Below are 17,594 nucleotides of genomic sequence, written 5' to 3'. Positions count from 1 at the left end.
GGGACTGTCTCCCACAGCTGTGAATGAAATCAGAGGTGAGCAAGGGGATGTGATGAGCAGCACAAAACCATCTGCAGAAGGGAAAGAATCAAATACTTACCCTGCCTTTACTATACTTACTTCGGTTCAGCGTATCCAAATATGTGATAAAGGAAAGTTGTTCTTTATGGAAGAACTCCAGCTAAATTAAAAAATACGGGGCTTCCCTGGGGGCACAGTGGTTAAGAATCCACCTGCCAGTGTAGGGTACACGGATTCAAGCCCTGGTCCGGGAAGATCCCACATGCCGCGGAGCAACTAAGCCCGTGCGCCACAACTACTGAGCCTGTGCTCTAGAGTCCACGAACCACAAGTACTGAGCCCTTGTGCCACAACTACTGAAGCCTGCGCACCTAGAGCCCGTGCTCCGCAACAAGAGAAGCCACAGCAATGAGAAGCCTGCGCACCGCAACAAAGGGTAGCTCCCGTTCACCACAACTAGAGAAAGCCCGCGCAGCAGCAAAGACCCAGCGCAGCTATAAACAAACAAACAAACAAATAAATTCATTAAAAAAATATGGAAGGCATGATACAATGAGGAAATACATTTTCAACCTTTATGAAACAGTGGATTTAGGCAGTGATCATTAGTGATTGCAACATCACAGGTAGACAAGCAGGGATAATGTATCTTTTCATGGAAGTATAAAACCTCCCCTGTGATAGTTTATTGTCTCTCCCTAAACAAACAACAGCAAAAAACAAGTCAAATTTTCAGATCTAATTACCACTTTTATAGGGGTCAGAGTAACATCATAATAAACACCACCATGGGAGTGTAAGTAGCAAAATCCAGGCAGTGCGAAACAGGAGACAAATGACAGGTTTGGGATTTTTTTATTCTCTGCATAAGTTGTAAGGATAGAAAGGGAAACATGCAGCTTATGAGGCTAGAGTCATACTGAAGCATGTGCAGTGTATGGCTCTTTTTTGATACTGATTGAACAAACTTAAAAAAATTTTTTTTAAATGGGGAAATGTAAACTAACTAGATATTCAGCATGAAGTTTTTATCCATTTTTAAGGACATAATAGTATTTTGTCTACTTAAAGAGTCGTTTGAAAGAAGATGCTAATATAAAAGACATGAGAATGACAAAAATTTAGGGTGATGGTTACTTTCTAGGAGGCAGGCATTTGGGTGAGGGAAGAGCATGGTAGCTTCAATTGTCTTCTGATTTGGTGAGGTGGTTTCATATATGTTTTATGCTTTGTAATGTAAAGATATTACACATCATTGTATATCAAATTCAACATAGCAAACAATTATTTAAAATGACACAAAGAGGATGCAATGGGTAAAACACAGAATGAGTAATTGCACAGCATTTATTACCTGGACCTCCAAATAAATAGCAAGAAAACAGAGTGAAGGGGAACTCTTATATCCAAGAGACCTAAGAGATGTTGACTCTACACATGTGGGCATATCGTTGGGATTTTGATATGAACAGACCAACTGTAAAAAGATAGTTATTAAGCAGTTGGAAATAAACAGAGTGTGGGTATTCTCAAGGAATTTTTGTTAATCATTTTTAGAAGCAATAATGGTGATATAGTTAATTTTAAACAAAAAAGGTCCTTTTGTCAGTATTTACAGATGTACTGTAGCGTGACAGGCCATGTAAGTGGGACTTGTTGGTACAGGTGTGAGTATAGATAAACAAGATCAGGTGATCATACTTGGTAACTGATACAGGCATATGGAGGTTGATATGATTTTTTTACTTTGGTGTCAGTTTGAAAACTTCCATAAAATCAATTTAAGTCAGTTCCATTTATTACTAAAACTTTTGAAGATGCCTTTAGGAGTGTATATGAGCTTTATTGGCTTTTTATCCTGTAATTAAACCAGCTTTTAATAAATAATGAGGGACTTCCCTGATGGCACAGTGGTTAAGAATCTGCTTGCCAGTGCTGGGGACACGGGTTCGATCCCTGGTTCGGGAGGATCCTACATGCCTCGGAGCAACTAAGCCGGTGTGCCACGACTACTGAGCCTGTGCTCTAGAGCCCGCAAGCCACGATTACTGAACCTGAGTGCTGCTTCTATCGAAGCCCGTGTGCCACAACTACTGAAGCCCACACACCTAGAGCCCGTGCTCCGTAACAAAAGAAGCCACTGCAATGAGAAGCCCACGCACCGCAATGAAGAGTAGCCCCCGCTCGCCGCAACTAGAGAAAGCCTGCACACAGCAAGGAAGACCCGGTGCAGCCCAAAAAAAAAAAAAAAAAGAGTACTGAATTTTATTGCAACTATTTCAGGCACAGTAAGCATTTTTTAAAGGTTAAATGAGAGCTTAAACTTCACCTCATTTTTCCCTCTAGGGGGAAAACCCTTAAATTCTATATGATTAACTTATAAGTAGATTGTGTGGAAGTTTTCTTTTAAAATAGCACGAGAGATTAAATCGGCATTTTCCTGTTTTTGTTCTCAAACTTCAGTATAGCTATTGTTCTTTTCACTCCCCCATGAGCTGTAATAAAATCATGTTAGTTTTTGGATGGTGGATCCATGAGTCTTGTGTTTTCTTCCCCTTCTATATGTTATAACAAATGTTAATTTAACTATCGTGCTTCTCAGGTACCACACACTGTTCCAGACTCTGAATGCAACAGTGAACAAGACAGCCTAATGAGTCCCTGTTGTTACAGGGTGTGATCCTTGTTACTACGTAAGTGTGTTTTAGGAGGAGGGGAAACACCAACTTATTTTGCTGATAGTTAAATTGAACTTTAATGAGTGGGTAATCACACTGGAAAACAGTATCCGTTTTCTTGACTCTTAAGTATTTAAAACCCAAATATAACCAACCTATTTCTAAAAGCTCAGATGGGAGATGGGAGCTAAGAATACAGGCGATAGTGTTTTTTTGTTTTTTTTTAAATTAATTAATTTATTTTTGGCTGTGTTGGGTCTTTGTTGCTGCGCGCGGGCTTTTTCTAGTTGTGGCAAGCGGGGGCTACTCTTCATTGTCGTGCGCGGGCTTCTCATCGCGGTGGCTTCTCTTGTTGCAGAAGAAGGGCTCTAGGGGCTCGGGCTTCAGAGTTGTGGTGCACGGGCTTAGTTGCTCCGAGGCATGTGAGATCCTCCCGGACCAGGGATCAAACCCGTGTCCCCTGCATTGGCAGGTGGATTCTTAACCTCTGCGCCATCAGGGAAGTCCAGGTGATAGTGTTTTAACTGTGTATAGCCAACTTGATTAGTACAGCTGAGTGGGGTCGTTTTTTCTCAAGTACCTTCTGGGTCAGAGGTTTGTGTTTATGTACTAGATGAGAATTCATGCCTTTGCTTGGACTTTTTTAATGCTGGGCCTTTTGGCTCTTGTAGTGATAAGAGTGGACCATGGGGAGAGGAGCTAGAGGTGAAACTGCAGAGTTTAAGATTAGTTACTGGGTAAGTGGGAAAGAACAGTGCTAGATGTCAAAACACTAACTATGAAAATAATCCTGGTATTTGTCTAAAATGAAACACGAGAGAATCAGATAATGGAAAAGGGACAGCCATTTAAGGGAAATAATTATTCTGGAATAACTTCTAATAAGTAAATGGGTGTCAGATGTACATTTTGAAGAATGTGTGGGGAAAACATGGCTAATGGATTACTTCTAATGTACAAAAAATAGTATCCTATTTAAAGAAGTTCTTGGGAACCCTGTGAAGTAGGTATTTGTTGTTTTAATAATGAATAATTACCTGCTTGGTGACCATAACTCTCTAGGTATACTTCTGTGTGTGCTTTTGGGAAAATTTTTTGGTAATATATATACCCAGAAAAATGAGTCCAGTAGAGATGAATACTTAGTTTCTTAACATTGTGCTGTAATTTATTGTGTCAGATGCTTGACTGACAGATTAGTACTTGCAATGTATAGTAAATAATTCTTACTTCCTTGGTTACCCAGGGTAAGTATTTACACAGTGTGAGTAACTTTTCTGCTACCCAAAGCAATACATGGCAGATTTGAAACCTATGTTTTAGGAATGTTTTTATTAGGGTATATTTTTTAAGGTAAATGTAAAACTTATACAAAAGCAGAGATACAGTACACATCCTGAAGCTTTAACACTTATTAGCACATGAGTTTTTTTTTTTAGCACATGAGTTATTTTTGAAACAAATCCCAGAATAATGTGTAAATTCTAAGACTATGTGGTGTTTAAAAATTTTTTCTTAAATTGGCATTCTGTCACTATCTCTTTGATACATTGCCCTTGGTGATTGTGCTTTGTTTCACTGTCTCATAAAAATAAGGTAAAAATGATTTTTCCTTCATCGTCTATTTTATCATTATAAACAGGATGTACCTGAGTTTGTTCATCTATATGTTCTTTAGAGTTCCATAAGGGATAGGCAGTGTCTGTGGCATTTATTTGTTCTTAAGGCTTTGGGGTGAATGGGAGAGACAAAGGAGTAGGCTGTGAATGTAGTCCCAGCTGGTGTTTTGCTGTGGTACTTAAAAGTGGATCGTTTGACCCAGAAAAGGAAATTAACTATAGTTCTAGAAGTTAAAAAATTATTTCACTTGAGATGTCATGCCCAATTGTTAGTCTCTCTCTCTTTTTAAAATAGCTAGTTGACTGTAAATTCCTTTCCCTCTAAGAGTGTGACTGGTATGTGGTATTCGTAGTACAATCTCATATAATTCATGTTCCTTCCTTCCTTCCTTCCACCCTCCCTCTCTTCTTCTGCTCCCTCCCTCTGATAGTATTGAGGAGGGGATAGAAGAAGAGGGACGTATATTACAATAGATTTTATTATTATATAAAATACATATTGTGTTTTATATACATAGCATATGTATAGGTATATGTGTAGGCATTTGAACTAAGGTAGGGGATTTTTAATGTTTTTTGTGCCGTGGACTCCTTTGGCAGCCTGAAAAGTATGGACCTCTTAAGGTATTTTTAAGTGCATAAAATAAAACACATGGGATTATAAAGGAAATTATTTTGAAATAAAGTTAGAATAATGTTAAAGCTTGTAGTAGCATGTGTTTCTTAACATAATAAGGAAAAGTTCTAGCAACACAGCTAACTTTCACAGTAGTGATTATACATGATATTTAAAGATCTGCAACAACGTAAGTGATGTGAAAATATCTGATTTATTTTAATGTCAAAAGTACAAGTCATATAATTCTACTGTCGTTTGATGCCAACATCCATAATTGAAGGTGGTGCTAAATTTCAGTTAGGGGATAGTGAAAATAAACATGTGATTTCCCCCATACCCCACCCCTGCTATCCAAGTTCCTTGAATTCTGTCCATGGACCCCTTGGCTGTGATCTCAGATTAAGAACATCTGGACTAAGGCTTTGTTTGTGTTCTGAGACGCTTACTTTGAGGCTAAAGGGTTTGAACTTAGAATATAGTCATCAGATGAAATGTTTTTCAAACAATGTATCTGCCAGTTTTAGTGGCTTTTAGAATAAGCCATAACAATCCAATGATGCTAGATTTCCAAACGGTCTCAGTATGCATATTGTGATAACTTTGTCTCCTTTTTCCTTCTTGGGCTGCCTTTTCTTATTATATATTAGTTGGTAATTAATATAAAGTATTTTAAGTAGTTTCTAAGCATCCATGTTGGCTATTAATATCTTCTGCATTTACTTTTTTTTTTTTTCTTTTAAAAAACATTTTAATTCTTCTGCAGGATTCGGAAACTTCAGATACGAAATATCCCGCCTCATTTACAGTGGGAGGTAAGAATTTCTATATTTAAAACTAAGATTTTAGTATCTAAGCCTATTGGTAGTTTTTCCAAAGGTTTTTCTCCTTCCAACTCATGGATGTGCTAGAACACACATGGTTCTTCTCTTTTATGGTCTGTGTCTTGCATTGGGCTTTGCTTTGTAAGAGTATACTATATCTTTGAAAACAATCTGCTCTTTGAGATATTTAAAGTTGAAGTAAGTTCTGGGGTAACTGCGTAAACTTGCTCATTCAATCACATCCCACAGAATCTTGTTTGAGATCTTTCTGATGAGTTTTGCTAATTGTATTTAAATATGAAGTTCCCTCCTTGGCAATTTTTTAAAGAGCAAATAACTGCTATTTATGCTTTATTTTAAAATGTTACTATGCTTTCTTTTGCTCACATGGTGGCACTGTAGTAATTGTATATAAACACAAACCTTTTAGCACAATTGAATAGCCTGTGTCAGCAATTTCCAAACCATGTTGATGATGTCATGGTGAGAATTTGAGACCCCAGTAGTTGAAAAGATAAAAGGAAATGTCTGTTGACTCTTCCAGATGATGAACCTGAAAATGCTTAAAAGCTACTTTGGAGAAGGTGGTGCAGGGAAAACTGCTCAGCTTTTGTGTATTTTTAACATAAAAATCAAGAGTAACTAGCTTTGTGTGTTTCACATTAGTGTTCTAAAATGACATTTGAAGAGTCACTAAACCAGAACCTTCATCAAAATGCAAAGAATGGTTAAAAGGTTTCTTTGGTGGTGAGTTTAGGAAAGCTGGCCTGAGGTCTCATTCTCCAAGGTCCCAGTTGGTAACAAATCACTTATGCTCAGAAAATTTTACAGCACATTTATTTTCAGAACAATGTTATTGAATTTAGTCTTTGTAGGACTTGGTTCTTTGGTCTATGTTGAATATTTTTCAAGTTATATAATGTATACTTTTGTAGATAGAAACAGTGACATTAGATTAAACTCAATGCATTTTCTTGTTTTAGTTTAACATTTGTTTAGGAAATTCAGTATCTTGGAGGATGAGTCCCTGAATCAAGTGTCATGGTATCAAGATTACTGGTTTAATCCCCTTTTTTATTTATGTGTTTTTTTTAATTGGAGTATAGTTGATTTACAATGTGTTAGTTTCAGGTGTACAGCAAAGTGATTCAATTTTATATACATATATATACACATATATATATTGGGTTGGCCAAAAAGTTCATTCTGGTTTTTCCATAACCTCTTATGGGAAAACCTGAATGAATTTTTTGGCCAACCCAATATATACATATATTCTTTTTCAGATTCTTTTCCATTATGCGTTATCACAAGATATTGAATATAATTCCCTGTGCTCTACAGTAGGTCCTTGTTATTTATTTATAGTAGCGTGTGCATGTTAATTAATCCCTTCATTTTAACATGGGCTGTGTTAAATATGATTTTCTACTTGGGAACTAGATCTAGTGTAATGTAGCTTTCAATGAAAGAGTCAAATGGTGGCAGCCAATTTTAAGTAAGTGAATTGTCAGTGTATAGCATATCAGCTATAGGCAAGTGGTAGTTTCCTTATAATTCATTCATAGTATCTCTTCAAATTTAGATTGCAGTGGCTTCTTGAGCATTGTTGATTCTAGTTTTGGTGGCTTCTCAAGATTTTAGTTCATGGCAGTCTTCTTCATTCTGGGTAAAATTTAATCTGTGAGAATAAATCTTTATTTGCCACATCTAACTTTTTTTTTAAAATTTCATTTTACCCTCCCCCATAGTCCTTTGAGGTAAGGTGAAGTTGGTGACATTATCTCCATTTTCAAATGGGCAAATACGGGCCCACAGGGTTCAAAGAATTAAGTAAGAACAGATTCTGAATTTAAAGAGACGTGGAACTAGACTTTGAAACTCTTGACCTTTGACCCCTTTACAGTTTAAAGGATGGTTTGAAATACTGATTGACAAAAACTATTGAGGGCTTGTTAGGAGTAGGATGAACTATTGGGATATTTCCTTTCTTTGAAGGCTTGAATGACCACCATCTGTTACTTCCTTTTTGAGGAGTCACTTTGTGTAACATTTTATTTGTACACACTGAGCCTGCTGGTTGTCTCGTGCCAAAGCCTTATAGAAGGTGATAATTTTGCAGTTATATGTCTGGACTCCCTTTATAATGGAAAAATTAGACTTTGAATCCACGAATTAATCTTAGAATCACTGAAAATGTAATGACCAGACATTACGTGCCTCCTGATTTGACGCAATAGGAAATACATAGCAACATAGATGAAAAATTCTTGTCAAAAAAACAGAGGTTTGACTGGATTCAATTTCAATCTGACTTTGAGTTTATAAGAAGTATAGACAGTAGGGGCACAAATGAAATGATGCCATGAAGAAACACCTAGCCAGTTCCAGAATATGGGACATTCCACAGGACAAATGACATTGTTTAGTAATCAAGTGATGGCATATTAAAAGGGAAGGGGACTGTTACAGAATAAGACCTATGAGAATAACAAAAAAGCAAGCATACACCTGCACTAAGTTATTTGTGAACCATGTAAACAGTCCTTAGGAGCAGCATGGAGTATCTAGAAAAGCCTTAGAGTTTTTTGCAGGAGGCTTTTGGCGTCAGACTTGGGATTACATCCCAGCTCCACTGCTTACTAGATATGTGATCTCTGAACCATTTTTTAAAATTGTCAAAGCCTCATTTTCCTCCTTTCTAACATGGGGATGATAACAGCCACTTGATTGGGTTGCTATGGGCGTTAATAGGATTATGCATGCTCAAACCCTTAAAAAATGCTTGGTACATATAAGTGCACCCTACATTTTAGCTATGGTATGAACAACAAATTCATTTCCTCCCAACTTAAAGGTCTTGTGCTTAACTCAGATGCAGCCTATAGCACACACAAAAAAACAGGTATTATACCAGGGGGAATTAAATGTGGAGAATTACACAGTTGCTAGAGGGCTGAATGAGCAAAGACGGAATCCATAGATAGTGAGGACTATAGCAGCTCCCACCCTGAGGCTGAGTGGGGAGGAAAGGGGTTAAGGGAACAGGGTGAGGTTATCAGATCCTAGAAGCTTGAAGGAAGAGCTCCGAGTAGCTGAGGGTGAGCAAAGGATGCTCCCTGGCTGTGGCTGGTGCCTGGGATGGGGGAAGAAGGGAAGTGATGAAGCTGGTTCTGGGAATGCCCAGAGCCGCTAGAGTCCCAAACCCATGGCTGTTAGGATGATGCTGATAAATGGGAAGGAACACGTGTCACCTCCACTCGTGCTCTCCAGTCCCCCTCTTGTGCATTCTGTCAGCAGAAACCACCAGGGAATGGCTGGCAAAGGTGCGATAATAGGGCAGAGTCCCAGTCCCAGCATCACAGAGTTGGAAGGTGTATTTGGAACTGAGAGCTTAATTTCCAGTCAGAGTCCTATCCCAGAAGTGAAAGTTCCTCCCCTGTTCTGCCAGTGCTCTTCTAAGCCATTTTCTGTGAGGTCATCAAAGAAATGACAGAATCTGGGACCATGGCAGAAACACCATGAGATAACAGTGCTATGAGGCGTTTTATAAGGTCTGTAACTGGATTGTTGATTATCTTTATACCACTGTGATACTTTATTTTATGTTTTTATTTCTTATTTACATTACCTTTTTACCACTAGATCCTGCTGAATGACACATGGGGATTCCTCTCAAGTTCTTGGAATACCACGTCATGCACGCTTTGTGTGTCATGTGGGGCTTAAATGATTTCTAGCCCATTAGTTTTGGTTGATGGTAAAGTGCACTCAAGTGTTCTGGACTGGCTAAATGTTTCACTGCTTAAGTGTTTTGGCAGATAAAGATATGGGGAAACTAACTTTTGGAAGGACCTGCTGCTGGAGAATTAGGTAGGTTTGTTTTTTCCCCCAAATAGGTGGAATGTAGAAGGGAAATAGAAGAAACTGTTTCTACTCCCCCTCCAACCCTCTTGCCTGAGGTACTGGAAGAATAGATCTGTGGTGTGACCAGAACTGGAAGGGCTCCTCTACAGATAGTCCTAATGTTGGACAGATCTGCATCCTCAGATGCCCTAAGGGATGTAAACATGTGTGATAAGGGTTTGAGGGAACACCTTGGGCAAACACCAAAGAGGTGAAGAAGGGATAGAGCCCCAGAACACTTGACTTTAAACACCTTTGAGAAGAATCCTTTTTGTTTTGCCTGACTCAGTGTCTTAAATTGGCCCCATTTCCTGAATTTAAGGGGTATCTTTCTTCATTTAAAAAATAAATTGCCAAGGCCTTAGGAAAGGACTTCTCAGAGAGAGTTTTTCCTAATCTTATCATCTTAATAGTACTCTCCAATCAAAGTTATTAGTACTCATAAAATGTTAAAAGGGAATACCCTCCTGGAAGGGAAATGTAACGCCCATTAATTATGTAAATGAAGGGTCTAGAGTAAAGGGCAAGTTAGGTTCTCATTTGGGGGTCAGGTATTGAAAGTAGAATGATGCTTCCACAGAGGTTAGTGTCTGGCAAAACAGACTGAGCTACTGAGTTAGTGGTTTGCATCATAAGGCCCTGACTGCCCATGCCTGGAGTGACTGTATTTTCTGAGGCAAAGTTTTGAATATATGATCTGACAAATACTTATGGGGAATGCATAATTTAAAATTACAACTTGCTGGAAAATGCAGAATGTCTGTTGGCTTTACCTCAAGGCCTGGATATCAGATTTTTCCTGGACTTAATTGAGGTGAGAAGATGAATATCTTGGGAAGAAACTCTGAAGAGGTTTCCACACTGTAAGATCCATTTTTCTGCCACATGTGTTGTCTGGTGTGATTGAGTAAAGGAAGTGGAAGCTGTCTCCTGGCCTAAACATAGGGGAGTAAAGGGGGGCTCTTCATAACTAAAGCATCCTCAAATTGCATCCAGGCCTCTGACATACCAGGGGGTTGGTCTCTGGTTCTTGACATGGAAAGCAAGTAACCAGTATGCTGAAAATGAAAGCCCCAAACTACAAGTCGAACATTGCAATGTAAAATATTCTTTGCTTTTTTTCCTCAGCAGAGTTATCTTAATGATTTCTCTTTCGAAGTTCTTTTTGGTTGTTCTGTGTAAGCTTGAGGCAATTTTTGGAAGTAAGTAGATCTTGTAGGAAATCTTAAAAGGCTTTTTCTGTTGGGCCATAGGATTGCCCTAACAGAACACTTTCTTTATTGAAACACTTTGGCTTGTTAGTTTGAACCCACCCCCTAGTAACCAGTTTGGAGAAAGTTGACTTCTAGGGCATAAGGAATGTTAGAAAGCCTTGGCTTCTTTCATGATGAAAAGAAGTTTTTTCTCTGAAGTTTGGGGGTGGGGAGCGTGGCATGGGTGGTAAAATAAATGTAGTGGGATGAGGCTGAACTTCCCTGTAAATTACACTCAAGCGAGTTACATCCACTCTCTGGCAGAAGGGCTAAAGCTTTAGAGAGATGCCTGTGTTTCAGACTGTAATGAAAAATATACTGTAATAGGACACCTTGTGAGATGAGGCTGGTACTTATTTTTTTTTAACTTAATTTTATTTATTTATTTTTGGCTGCACTGGGTCTTCGCTGCTGAGCGCAGGCTTTCTCTAGTTGCGACGAGCAGGGTCTACTCTTTGTTGTCGTGCACGGGCTTCTCGTTTCGGTGGCTTCTCTTGTCGCAGAGCATGGGCTCTAGGCACGCGGGCTCAGTAGTCGTGGCACACGGGCTTAGTTGCCCCACGGTCCGTGGGATCTTCTCAGACCAGGGCTCGAACCCGTGTCCCCTGTATTGGCAGGCGGATTCTTTTTTTTTTTTTTGCGGTACGCGGACCTCTCACTGCTGTGGCCTCTCCCATTGCGGAGCACAGGCTCCAGACACGCAGGCTCAGTGACCATGGCTCATGGGCCTAGCCGCTCCGCAGCATGTGGGATCTTCTCGGACCAGGGCTCGAACCTGTGTCCCCTGCATCAGCAGGCAGACTCCCAACCACTGCGCCACCAGGGAAGCCCCAGGCAGGCGGATTCTTAACCACTGCATCACCAGGGAAGCCCCTTAAAGGTTGCCTTTTGCAGCAGACATCTTGGAGTCGTAATGTAGTAGCAGAAAAACACTGTTCTGGGTTGGTGATTTTCAAAGTTCTCTCTTTTCTTCGGAGGAGATGGTATGGCAGAAACCTGGTATGTGAATATAGATAAAGTTAGAGTTATTCAAAGGTGGCATAGAACCTTGCCTGCTGGTTCCCTCTTTGGCCCCCAGGGAATCCCTTGGGTGCAGGTGTGATATTGTGGTTTATAATAAAAATATATATTTGCTCTTGGTCCGTTTCTGACCCAGAGCTCCTTAAAACCCTTGGAATTTCGTAAGTGGTGAGATGATGAAGGTGTCTTTCGTTAAGTTAATGATATGACTTTTGGAAACCGCTTAAGGGTAAGAGCTACTGACCAGGTGATTAGAGGGTTAGAACTTTGAGTCACAGTGTGATGTCACCCACGCCTGCCTCCGGGGACGGGAGAGGGTGCTGGAGGTTGAATTAGTTGCCAATGCGAATGATTAATCAATCATACCTATGTAATGAAGCCTCATAAAAACCCCAAAGGACTGGATTTAGAGAGCTTCCTAGTTGGTGAACATGTGGGGAAAGTGGTAAAGTGTGGAGTGAATGGTGCGCTCGAGAGAGCATGGAAGCTGCACGCCCTTCCTTCACACCTTGCCCTAGGCACCTCTTCCGTCCGGCTGTTCCTAAACTATATTCTGGTGATCCAGTAAGTAAAATGTTTCTGTGAGCTCTTTGAGCTTCTCTAGTAAATCAATCAGACCCAGGGAGGGCTTGTTGGAACCTCCTGTCTGTAGTTGTTTGGTCTGAAGTACACGTGACAGCCTGGGCTTGCATTTGGCTTCTGAAGGGTGGAGGGCAGTCTTACGGGACTGAACCCTTAACCAGATTCTATCTCCAGGTAGATAGTGTCACGTAGATAGTGTCAGAAATGAGTTGGATTGTGAGACATGCATCTAATATCTAAGAGTTGTTTATTGGTGGTGTGGGAACACCACCCCTCCACACTTTGGAATTGGGTCCAGGAATCTGAAAGAAGAGGTTTTGTTGGGCTGTTTGAAGATCACCATGGCTTCAGTGAATTTGAGTATGAACAGTTGTTAGAAGTAGTTGATCTCTGTCAAGTAATTTTGAAGGAACTTTTACAACAAGTATGAGACCGTTGACACTGATAGGGGATCTTTCTTCTCCATGGCCTGACTCTGAGCACTGGCCAATAAATAGCTGACTCTTACTGAGCACTAATGTGCCGGGTGCTGAATTAACTTGTTTTAATCTTCACCACAGTCCCATGTCCCCATTTTACAGATGAGGCAGCTGAGGTCAGAGAGGTGAAGTAACTTGCCCAGGGTCATGCAGCTGGAAAGTGGTAGAGTTTCTGCTCTTAATCAGGTTACTCAAACAGAACACTTCCCCTGAAAGGTAAGTTTCTATTTCTTAAAATTATCATCATTTATTTGCTTTCACCATGCCCCTGAAGGCTGGACAGTGAACCCAATAGAAACTGGATCCTCCCTAGGTCTGGAGGAAATATGTGGTTATGAGTGATGAATGGGCTTGGACAGGTTATTTGGGGAAGTTATTGGTAAACTGTTCCATTTAGAGAACGGAGGGTGGTAGAGTTCTTCATGCATCGTTGCTCTGGGACGGGCCAGGCTTTGCTTCATGAGAGATGAGCTGGTGCAAGGGGTTTGGGGAATACCAGTGTTTCCCTGTGACCCCTAGGTGAGTGGTGTACAAGGCACATATTTCTGCTCCTAATCTGCTCTCTCCCTGTGTTTACCATGCCCTTGCACTCAATGCCTGGACTTGTATCCTGTGCTTTATAGTTCTTCTGGGATGGTCATCTCAAAGATCTCTATGCCCTTTATTTAAACTTTTTATTATGGAAAATATCAGACATAAACAAAAAGAAAGGCTAATATAATGACACTCAGTTTCAACCATTATCAATATATAGCCAGTCTCTTTTCTTTTTAATAACTCTAACCTCTTCATCCTTTCCCAGACTACTGTACATAAAGTACATCCTAGACATCACGTCTCTTAATTCAGTAAATACTGAATGCATCCCTAAAAGTTAAATGTCTCCAAATTAGTTTGCTAGGCCTGCTGAACAAAACACCACAAACTGGGTGGCTTAAACAACAAACTTTTAATCTCGTAGTTCTGGAGGCTAGAAGTCTGATAACAAGATGTCAGCACATTTGGCTCCTGCTGAGGGCTGTGAGAGAAAGATTTGTTTGAGGCCTCTCTCTCTTTGGGTAGTTCCTTGGTTTGCGACAGTGTAAATCCACCCTTCATGTGGTGTTGCTGCTGTGTGTGTCTGTGTCCAAATTTCTCTTTTTTATAAGGACACCAGCTCTACTGGATTAGGGACCACCCTAATGACCTTGACTACCTCTGTAAAGACCCTGTCTCCAAATATAGTCGAGCTGTGGTGCTAGGAATTAAGACTCCGTTCTGTGAATTTTGGGGAAGACACAGTTCAACCCATAACAGTCTCTTTAAAAAATAAATGTATTAAATGAATAGTAACTCTCACATATCAAATCTAATCATTCATATTTCCTTGATTATCTTTTTAAAAAAAACTATTTGAGTCAGGATCCAAATAAGATATTTTTCAAGACATTTAATCAATAGGTATGTCTTTTTTTTTGGCGTGCGGGGGAGGGTGTAGTGTATTTGTTGAAGTTGGTTTATTCTGCAGAATGTTACCCATTCTTACTTTGCTGAACTACATCCATGTGTGGTGACTTACCATGTTCCTCTGACCCTTGTGGGACTTGGATTAGACTCAAGTTCACTTTTGGTTTGTTTGCACAAGACAAAGTAATAGGTGGTGCTGTATTCTTATATCAGGAGGTACATGATGCCTGTCTTTGGGTTATGAAATGCCATTGATTATTGCTTAGATTCATTGTCGTGTGGCTGCAGGATGGTAATACTCTAATTCTACAATTTCTTCATGTATTAGTCAGAATGCGTTTGTAAAGAGGAACTTGTCCTTGCAGGCTATTGAATTACTCTACTGAAGTACAGTTTGTGTAAGAGAGATAGGAAAAATACTTCATTCTTTCCACTTATTTACTACCTTATAAATATTGGGTGCCTTGGCATCCTACAAGGGTAACCAATGAGTTGTTTTTGTTTTTGAATCAATGAGTTTTTGTGTAACTATGAGCTAATGAGTTTAAACACACTTGGGTTTCAGAATTACTGGAAGCATTCTTTTTTAAATTATTTATTTATTTATTTTTGGCTACGTCGGGTCTTCGTTGTTGCATGCGGGCTTTCTCTAGTTGCAGCGAGTGGGGCTGCTCTTCGTTGCAGTGTGTGGGCTTCTCATTGCAGTGGCTTCTCTTGTTGCGGAGCATGGGCTCTAGGCTCGCGGGCTTCAGTAGTTGTGTCACATGGGCTCAGGAGTTGTGGCGCGCCGGCTCTAGAGCACAGGCTCAGTAGTTGTGGCGCACGGGCTTAGTTGCTGTGTGGCATGTGGGATCTTCCCAGATCAGGGCTCGAAACCGTGTCCCCTGCATTGGCAGGCAGATTCTTAACCACAGCGCCACCAATGCAGTGCCTGGAATCATTCTTATTGATACTGAAATTCTCCTCTCCTGAGAGGCCTGTCCTTTTGATGCTTCCTCAATAGTGATAGCTTCCCTGATGGTTGGTTTAAGAAATTCCAGGTTTGTCACGTACATTTCCTGTTTCAAGGGGTGGAATCGGCCCTTTCTTCAAAAAGCCTGCTTTCTTGGGAAATGGTATTTAGAGATCACAGTGTGATCGTGCTCCTCCTGGGACCACGTGTGTTGGTATTTCCTTGGTTGTTCATTTTCTTTCTTTTTTAAAAATATTAATTAATCAGTTAATTGGCTGCGCCACATCTTAGTTGTGGCGTGTGGGATATTCGTTGCTGTGTACAGGATCTTTTAGTTGTGGCGTGCGGGATATTCGTTGCTGTGTGCGGGATCTTTTAGTTGCGGCATGCGGGATCTAGTTCCCTGACCAGGGATTGAACCTGGGCCCCCTGCACTGGGAGCGCAGAGTCTGGACCACCAGGGAAGTCCCGGTTGTTCATTTTCTTTGCAGAATTTATGCCCTCAGTTCCTTTCCCTGCAGGTTTTAGTCATGGTTACTCTTGTGTATTATTCCCCAACATGTGCTTCTCCATTCTTAAATGTGAACAAATCTGTGCACCCTTTGTTTTTCCTCTCTTAGAAGTTCCATTTGTTCCTACTGTTTTTGTTTTCTACTTGGAAGCAAACATTCACTTGAATACCCATTGAATTTAAGGTGTCTAAAACCGATTTTTTTGCCTCTCGAATCATCGCTTTGCTTTCTCTGTGAAATTTAATATGACTTAGGTCATGTGGGCTTAGCCTTGAGGTTATCCTTCACTTTCCTCCCTTTTGCTCTCTGGCCACAGGACACCCGGTGTCCTTAAGGTCCCCCCACCCCCACCCCATGCTGCCTTTGGTGCGCTTTCCTGTACCCATGGCCACCACCCTGTAGAGGAGTCAGTCGTACATCAACCAATTAAAGCATCTCACCAGCTGTAAATGGGAAAAACAGCCCATAGGCACAACCAGCCTATGGAGGGGTGGCCATAGAGGGCTACTGTTGTGTGTTCTCAAGCTTTAAAATCATCTTTAGGGGTGCCTGAGCACTAATTTTAAGATTCTGTGTTAGTGCCAAGTTGTGAAATTGCTCTTTCAATTTCATAATCTGCAAATGAGTCCTGTAACTCTTCAAATGAAAACAATTGGTCCTTTCTGTCTGAATTACATTAAACTATCCACAACCACAAACAGATTACTTATGGTTGTAAATAGGAAAGGTCATAAAAAAAGAGGTTTTTGGTTTCAGCAGTATTCACTCGAAGTCATGGGAGATTAAAGAAGAAATAATTGGTAAATCTCTGTTTCTGGCTTTTTTTTTTTTTTTTTTTGACTTAAACAAGAGAAGCTTATTCTCTCACAGTTCTGGAGTCTGGAAGTCCAAGATCAAGGTGTCAACAGGATTGGATTCTTGCCTTTCTCTGGCTTTCAGGTGACTGCCTTCTCACTGTGTCCTCACATGGCCTATCCTCTGTGTGCACAGAGCCCCGTGTCTCTTTCTCTCTCTCTTTTTTTTTTTAATTGGAGTAAAATTGTTTTACAATGTTGTGTTAGTTTCTGCCGTACAATGAAGTGAATCAGCTGTATGTATACCTATATCCCCTCCCTCTTGGACCTCCCTCCCACCCCATGCCACCCATCTAGATAGTCACAAAGCACCAATCTGTTTCTGTTTAGATTGGCGATTAGGAATATGTGCGATCCCATGAATAAAGACTGAGAGGAAAAGAAGTTAACTACTCGTGGGTGGGAGATAGTGTAGTAGTTATCCAGACTTCAATGCTCCATGGCCAAACAGCCAAAGTGACTTTTAAAAAACTTTAAACATTTTTAAACTTTAAATCTTTTTTCTGCACATGATCCAATAGATCTTTGTTTTAAACTCTCAAGAGCCTTAAAAATACTTACCCTTGTTCTTTTCTGTGCAAAATGGTAACCTAAGTGTGAAGTAAGAGCCTTGTCGGCCTGATTGAGAACATCGAGAGAGAGGACCTTTGTCGTTTTCATTGACAGCATTTCTGATATCAGATACATGGTGTCTTCTCCAATACCACTTCTCTGACCCTCCAACAACAACTAGGTGTCCTACAATTCAATTCAATTCTGATGCTAACTATCGGATTTAGTGTCAGACGCCACAGGTTAAGGGTTCCGTCTCGCAGGACTGCCCTCATTTCAG

The 17,594-nt window shown here is 40.4% G+C and overlaps 1 protein-coding gene across 1 annotated transcript in view; it reads left to right on the top strand.

Annotated features, from left to right (window-relative positions):
• Window positions 1–17,594, top strand: part of IGF2BP3 (insulin like growth factor 2 mRNA binding protein 3) — a gene marked incomplete at its 5' end in the record, with an annotated part of 136,526 nt that overhangs the window by 33,484 nt on the left and 85,448 nt on the right. Inside the window, one exon of the mRNA XM_082661547.1 lies at window positions 5,701–5,749. Within this exon, the coding sequence (XP_082517673.1) occupies window positions 5,701–5,749 (49 nt within the window). The remainder of the gene's footprint in view (window positions 1–5,700; window positions 5,750–17,594) is intronic.

This window comes from Grampus griseus (assembly GCF_964374135.1).
Source record: "Grampus griseus genome assembly, chromosome: 9".
In the NCBI taxonomy this organism is placed as follows: domain Eukaryota; kingdom Metazoa; phylum Chordata; class Mammalia; order Artiodactyla; family Delphinidae; genus Grampus; species Grampus griseus.
The sequence above is the reverse complement of the archived record's forward strand: the minus strand, read 5'-3'. Positions and strand labels throughout refer to the sequence as shown.